The sequence below is a fragment of the Callorhinus ursinus genome, unplaced genomic scaffold (assembly GCF_003265705.2).
Source record: "Callorhinus ursinus isolate GAN/ISIS: 27379988/994484 unplaced genomic scaffold, GSC_fseal_2.0 scaffold4, whole genome shotgun sequence".
Classification (NCBI taxonomy): Eukaryota; Metazoa; Chordata; class Mammalia; order Carnivora; family Otariidae; genus Callorhinus; species Callorhinus ursinus.
The window spans coordinates 34393677-34401484 of NW_027397066.1; the positions used below are offsets into that span (position 1 = coordinate 34393677).

Genomic DNA, 7808 nt, shown 5'->3' on the forward strand with positions numbered 1-7808 from the left:
TGTGAGTTCCTGGGTGGCTCAGTTGTTTAAGCATCTGACTCTTGATCTCAGCTCGGGTCTTGATCTCAGGTTCCTGAGTTTGAGCCCCGGGTTGGGCTCCACATTGGGGGTGGAGCCTAATAAAAAAAATAGATAACATTTTTTTAAATTTAATTTTTATTTATTTATTTATTTATTTATTTTTAAAGATTTTATTTATTCATTTGAGACACAGAGATACAGAGAGAGAGAGCATGAGCAGGGGAAGAGGCAGAGAGAGAGGGAGAAGCAGGCTCCCCACTGAGCCAGGAGCCCGATGCGGGGCTTGGTCCCAGGACCCCGGGATCATGACCTGAGCCGAAGGCAGACGCTTAACCATCTGAGCCACCCAGGTGCCCCTAATTTTTATTTTTTTTAAGATTTTATTTATTTATTTGATGGAGAGAGAGAGCACAAGCAGGGCAGGGGGAGCACCAGGCAGAGAGAGAAGCAGGCTCCCCGATGAGCAGGAAGCCGGTGTGGGTTCTATCCCAGGACTCTGGGATCATGACCTGAGCTGAAGGTAAACACTTAACCGCCCGAGCTACCCAGGCGCCCCAAATAGATAAAATTTTTAAATGCAAAAACTAAAATGTATAGGATTACAAAAGAAGCCAATTAAAATAAAATTATCAAAAATGTTTTAATTTTTAATTTATTAAGGTTTTTTTAATTCCAGTGTGGTTAACATATAGTGTAATATTAGTTTCAGGTGTACAATATAGTGATCCAACACTTCCATACGTCATCCAGTGCTCATCACAAGTGCCCTCCTGAATCCCCACCACCTGTTTCCCTCAGCACCCCCCCCACCCACTTCCCCTGTGGTGACTGTCATTTTGTTCTCTATAGAGTCTGTTTCTTGGTTTGTCTCTCTCTCTCTCTTTTTTTCTTTTTGCTCATTTGTTTTGTCTCTTAAAGTCCACAGATGAGTGAAATCATATGGTATTTGTCTTTCTCTGACTTATTTTGCTTAGGATTATACTCTCTACCTCCATCTATGTCATTGCAAATGGCAAGATTTCATTCTTTTTTATGGCTCAATAATACTCTATTGTATAACCACATCTTTTTTTATCCATCTATCAGTGGACACTTGGGCTGCTTCCATAATTTGTAATATAATCATGTATGTGATTCTTTTTTGTGTGCTTCCTTACTAATGTATTCAATAACAAGATCTCGTGGCTAGTCTAATAATTACTATAATTTCAAATTAATGATGAATATAAATGATATATTGAGATGCTTCAAAAATGCTAGTGTGAAATGAAAATATCTGTGATTTCCATTGGTTACAGTCACAGGTACTAACAAAAAGTGGCTTTGTGGCCTGCACTCATCATTGAAGAAATTGCTAAATTTCAGGTAGAAATTACTAAAAATATATATGTATTTTGTTGTATCCTTTTTGAATTTTATTCATGAACCCAAGGTTAAGAACCCCTGAAGTAATCCAAGATGAACACAATCCAAAATGTCTACCATGGTGATAGGGACATGGCCATAGGCTGTTTTCAGATAATCCTGCCTACTGGCCTAGGGAAATAGCAGGTCCTTGCTTTCCAACGTGGAAGTACCACTGGGTGAAGACATTCAGTCATCATTTATCTGTGTAGCTTCGTGAATACTCACTTTAGAATCAAGGCTGGAAAATTAAGGATTCAGGAGGGTTTTTGCCATTTGTGCCATCCATCTGTCATGGCGGTGATCAATGAGCCTAGAGGTTGACATCTATTCCTGACATCCATTCCTATCCACTGACCAATGTTCCACACTTCGTAGATGTAACTGTCCTTTGCCCTTTCATGTTCTGTGCCTCTGGCTACTCCTTGTCTTGTTCACTTACCAGAAAGACACCATGAGTTATAAATATGTTGCCCTGCAGAGAACATTCTCCCTCCTCCTGGGGATCCCAAAGCCTGCCCCCTTTCAGGCCTCAAACTTCATTTTGAATCTGGCTGGGATTCTCATTCCAACACCTCTCCTCCTGTTGCCTTTTCTAACCCTCACCTCCCTTTCTGAGTCTTTTTGCAAAATGAGATCTCCTCCCAGAGATGTCTCTGGAAATATATGACTTTGTGGCTGAAATGAAGTCTTCCTCTTGCAGAGGCTATAAAGAAGGTGGGCTTGGAGACAAACCAGCTGCGGTTGGATTCCTGTTACAGTACTATGAGCTGTGTCCCCCTGGCCATGTGACCTAACCCCTCTATGCCTCGGTTTCCTCCTAAGAAAAAAATGGGAACTACTTTCTCATAGGGTAGTTGTGAGGACCAAATGCTTTAAAGCTTAGTGTGCACCTGGGTGGCTCAGTCTATAGAGCATCTGATTCCTGCTGCTCAGGATTGTGCGTTCAAGCCCCACATTGGGTGTTGAGCCTACTTTAAAAAATGAATATTAAGAGGCACCTGGGAGGCTCAGTCAGTTAAGCATCCAACTCTTGATTTTGGCTGAGGACATGATCTCAGGGTTGTGAGATCAACCCACCCGCGTCTGTCTCCGCGCTGGGCATGGAGCCTGCTTAAGATTCTCTCTCTCGGGGCACCTGGGTGGCTCAGTCATTGGGCGTCTGCCTTCGGCTCAGGTTGTGGTCCCAGGGTCCTGGGATCGAGCCCCACATCGGGCTCCCTGCTCCGCGGGAAGCCTGCTTCTCCCTCTCCCACTCCTCCTGCTTCTGTTCCTGCTCTCACTATCTCTCTCTCTCTGTGAAATAAATAAATAAAATCTTAAAAAAAAAAGATTCTCTCTTTCTCTCTCTCTCTCCCCACCCACTTGTGCGTTCACTCTCTTTCTTTCTCTCTAAAAAAATTTAAAAATGAAAAAAAAGAAATGCTTTAAAGCTCATAAGCTTAAAAATGCCTGGCATAGAATGAGCACTCAGTAAATACTAGTAGTTATTTTGTCAGCCCTTGGCTATGACTGTCACCCTCAGCAAGGTTCTCCAATGCCAACTTTGGCATATTCTTCACACTCTGTGTTCCTGGGCCATTGACTTCAGTGACAATTGAGGGCTCTTTTTAATCTTTAGAGGCCTGAGCTACGGAGATCAAGAAAGAATCTAGAAGTTACATCATCATCATCATATCTGACATTTGCTGAAAACTTCCTGCTATACTAGATACTTGTACATTTTATTTAATCCCACCAACATCCCCCACAGGTCTGTATTATTATTCATATTTATAGTTGATAAATCAGGCTCAAAGGAATTAACTTATTTGCAGTCCAAAGTCACGTGGATCCTTTCCCTGAATTGAGGATCATCTCTGTCTAGCCACAGGCTGCCTGCCTAAGGATGCGAAGTGGCCACAAAGAAGCATCTGAGGGGAGTTGTGGACAGCTACTATTTGCTGGGTTATCTGCTCTACTCTGAAACCGCTCTGGTTTTCTGTACTCAGCCATCTTAAAGGAGACTTGGCTTAGAGGTGGCCGTCTGGCATCCGCTCATGCAGCTTTTGTGAAGTCACATGTGGTCCAGGAGTTGCCAGGAAAAAGGATGCCTTGATGAGCCAAAATGCAAATTCTTTAGGAGAGGAAAAGTGAAAGTGAGCTTGTTCACACTGTGCAGGGCTCCAAGGAAATGACACAACTCGAGAGACACAGTGTCCTGCCGCTAGTTTCCATCATATTACAGGGGCATTATTTTGCATTTGATCGTAAACTTGCCTCCTAATAGTTTGCTTCTTTGACCAGTAAGAGAGGCAGAGGTGACCCAAATTAAAAAGAAGTTGATACTTAAAATACTAAAGCTGGGTGCCTCCAGACATTAGAAATGCAGTCCTCTGGGAAGCTGGAGTGGTGTGGGGATAGGAAGCATATTTTCCTCTTCAATCTCCAGTTTCCCTTATCCTGGAGATAAGTTGCTCAAAGCAGGTCAAGGCCAAGAGAAGGGGATTTGGGGATCCTTACCTAGTTCGTGCCCATCTGAAAGGATTTCTAGGACCTTAGCTGAGGTTTCTAAAAACTCTTCTTTGGCTATTTGTCTTTCCTCTTCCTTCTCTCTTTTCTTCCTCTATTTCTTATTTTGTTTCTTTCTCCTGGTCTTGCCTTCTCCAAAATGCCTGCCCCACTGTTCTGCCCATCAGCTTACAGAGGCTTACTTGGTGTTCCTCAATGCCTCGCGGAAGGCTAATTTTCCTCCAGCAAAGCCTAGGACTGGGTTACCTGGGCTTTGAGTGTTCTTTTCATCTATAAATTCCTGCCTTTCCTTTTGCCTCTCCCAGACCTTGTAAATTATATTTTCAACCAAGGACTGGGATCTAAGGGATCTAGCAATTGCTAGAATTTTAGACCAGCACAATTAATGCCATTGTTTATAGAATATTGTCTTGGGGAGTTTGCATAGGGCATTTAGACATAGTTTTTTTTTTTTTAAGACTATTTAAAAGCCCTTTAGAAAAACTATTAGAAGTTAGATAAGATCCAAATATTTGAAAATTCTAAATGAAATCTGCCTGATTTGATGCAAGCTGTATTTGGATGCATAAGGTGAGAAGCTCTAATAAATTCAAGCAGGATCAGCAGCTAGTCCTCAGACCAGAGCCGGCAGACAGTGGGCTCCCCTCAGATGAGGGGAACTGAGTCATTTATTGATAAGGCCCAGAGAAGTATCACACAGGCCTCTGCTTGAAGAAGGTGGCCCAACCAAAGAGTTCAAGGAAGAGGCAGAATTCCATTTGGGGGCTGTGGTAATGATTTCTTCCTTCCAAAAAGGGATCACTGAAGCTGCCAGTGACCCCCACCACTACCATCACCACCACACACACCACACACACACACATACACACCTGCTCCCAAAGTAGTCCCAATTCTGCAACCTTCCTGTTTGGGTTTCTTAAAGTCTCATTCGGTGGTTCTCATATCCTCTACAGAGCTCATTAAAACATATATTGCTTCTTCCTCACCCCCCAACCCCCGCCCCACGCCAGAGTTTCTGATTCAGTAGATCTAGGATGGAGTCTAAGAATTCATGGGTCTAACAAGTTCCCAAGTGATGTTGATGCTGCTGGTCCAGGGACCACACTTTGGGAACCACTGGTGTAGTTAATGGGCAGGCTCTGGAATCAGATTTCCTGAGTTCAAAGACCGGCCCCATCATTCATACACTGGAGACTCTTGAGCAAGTTAATTTGTCTGTTGCCTTAGCATCTCATCCGTTTAAAAGAAAATGAATATAGGAATTGTACCTGCTTCCTGGTGTTGTTTTGGGGGGTAGATGAGATAATGCATGGAAAGCAGAAACTGCTACACGCCAGTGCTCACTAATTTCGGTTGTTGTCAGTGTTATTTCTCCAAACACACCAACATTGCTGAGCTGTTCTCAGGCCAGGGCCATCCTGATCCACTTGCCCACACAGAGACCCTCCGGGGTGCTGGCATTCTGCAGGGCTTAAGGAAGCTGGACCACTTGGACCCCACCAGATGCCATTGGTCTTGAAAGCACATACACACAAATCCTCACTTTTGAGTCTTTCTCAAAGTCGGGTATTTGAAACCCGACTTTGCTGCCACTGAGTCCTCTGGCCTCAGCCTAGGCATCCATGTGAACATTTTTATCAACACCCTGGTGTCCTTTTGTGCTCGGTGACCGAGAGACAAATAAACACGGGCCAGAGAATCTTGTCTGCTATCCCAAGCACTACATTTTATATTGGCTGAATTTGGCTGTGTGAATTTAGACTCCGCAACCCGCTTGGGTTTCCAGAGCCTCGGTAGCTTCTAGATATTTTGTGCAATTTCCTCTTCTTCTGTCCTCCTTTATCATTTCTAAAATTAAATTAAAACAAAACAAAACAAAAAGGCATCAAGGAAAAGTCGAATGAAGAGTTCAATTGCTAGACTTGCTTTTTGTTTTTATTATCAACAATCAAGTTAATGGTACACTCTTGGAAAACTATATGCACATGTAGAAATATTTCCCTTTTAAATAGAAGCATTCATTATAACACATATAAATAAATTCGAAAATCTGAAACATAACTTATAACGCTTATGTTCACAAACATAGTCCAACAAGAAGAAAAAAGAAATCAGACAGACATGCACCTGATAACAAAAATATATACCATTGTCTGAACTGTGGTCTCTCTAAACACAAAGGAATTGAACCCGTGAGAACCTTATTACTCCATAAAGACACACCATAGAGACTACAAGAAGAGAAAAACATTATACGGTCACGTAGAGGAGACGGTCTGTACTGATATTAACACGATACAATTGAGTCACAGAACACAGTTGTAGAAAGACACCGAAAAAGTTAAAGCCTCAACATTCAACTAATATCTATAGTTTGTGCCTTTTAAAATAAAAAACAAAAACAAAAACAAAAAACAAAAACAAAAAACAAAATCCCAACAGAGATGTCTAATCTGCTTGAAGAATGGAATCATCAATATACAGTCCATCCACCATACAGGATGTGAGTCCATTTCGGATCGAACAGAAATGCAAACCGAGACACTTCTGCAAACTTGTGTGTACGCCTTTCTTTGCTCGGTAGCTTTCTCTGCAGCCAGTTGCGTGGACTGCAATTGACTCTAATCCAAAGCAGTGCCAAAAAGTTCGGTAAAAGCTGGTGGAAGAAGAAAACGCCGGTGGGGGTGACGGGAGAGAAAAAAAGGGAGGAGTTGCGAAATAGGAGACCGTTTGCAGAGTTTGTGGATGAAAAGGCATCTCATGTATAGGGCATCTTTCAAGGGCCGAGCGGCTGCAAAGATTCGGGGTTGGGAGTTGCAACTGTGTGGGGTTCGGATGCACTAACGGCGGGATGGTGCTTGGCGAGGTGGGACAGGCAGGCGGGAGCGAGGAAGTCACCTGGGCCGCGGGGACAGTCCGCTCCAGTCGTCGCCCGCGGCAGCCCGAACCCAAGGACACGAGGGGAAGGGGGTTTGGAAGGCATCCCTACTCTCCCTTGAGGAGGAGCCCCAGGGGAGTCTGTGATGTCGGGAGGGGTTCACAAGATAGACGGTGCTAGCTTCAGCCTCCCTTCTTCCCCACCTTACTTGTTTCCCCTTGGATTTTCAAACCCTTCCGGATTGTTTGTTGGCTTGTTTTTTTAAAGTGATTGCTGCCTTCCTAATGTTTGTTTGTTTGTTTGTTTTTAATTTGGGGGGATTGTTTATTTTTCTCTTTTTCTAAGCAAGTCACTGAGTCGGTTGTGCCCCCCCCCCACTCTCCCTGTCACCTGCTCGGGCCACAGACACACATTCCCCGAGACACACAGACACCGACACGCAGACACAGCCCCCTGAGAGTGCCCCCGAGTCCGGGCCGCGCTGTTCACACCTCGCGGTCAGCAGGCGGAGCCCTGGCCGGTCTGCGCGGCCCTGAGGCAGGTGCGAAGCTAGGGAAGTTTTGAGTTTTGTGTTGTTGGGGGGTTCAGGATGGGGTGTAGGAGTGGGGTTGAAATGGGGGCGACGCCATTTTCTCTTTATTCTTATCGCGATGACTTTAGGCTCTCAACGAAAAGCCACGGCAGCAGCGACGACAATAGCCTTGAGCCTACCCGCTCGCCCACTCGCCCGCCCGGACCCGGCTCGCGCGCCGCCGCCGCCGCCGCCGCCGCCGCCGCCGCACATCCCAGATCAGAACATACTGCTCTTCACTAAGGCGGCTTTGGCACCGTTGGGTCTTTGGAGCGAAGATAGGACGCTGGCGAAGGGGCCCCCAAGCGAATCCGGGATGGAGGTGATGGGGCCGGGGCCGGGAGCCCAGCCTTGTCCAGGGCCCCCGGCCGCAGCCAGGCCTCCGGCCGCCGCCGCCGCCGCCGCCGCTGCCGCCGCCGCCGC

At 45.3% G+C, this 7808-nt stretch overlaps 1 protein-coding gene across 1 annotated transcript in view; it reads right to left on the minus strand.

Annotated features, from left to right (window-relative positions):
• Window positions 1-5882: 5882 nt before the first annotated feature.
• PHOX2B (paired like homeobox 2B) overlaps window positions 5883-7808 on the minus strand; it is a 4842-nt gene continuing 2916 nt past the window's right edge. Inside the window, exon 4 of the mRNA XM_073891152.1 lies at window positions 5883-7808. This exon is cut by the window's right edge and continues 34 nt beyond it. Within this exon, the coding sequence (XP_073747253.1) occupies window positions 7605-7808 (204 nt within the window). The 3' untranslated portion in view covers window positions 5883-7604.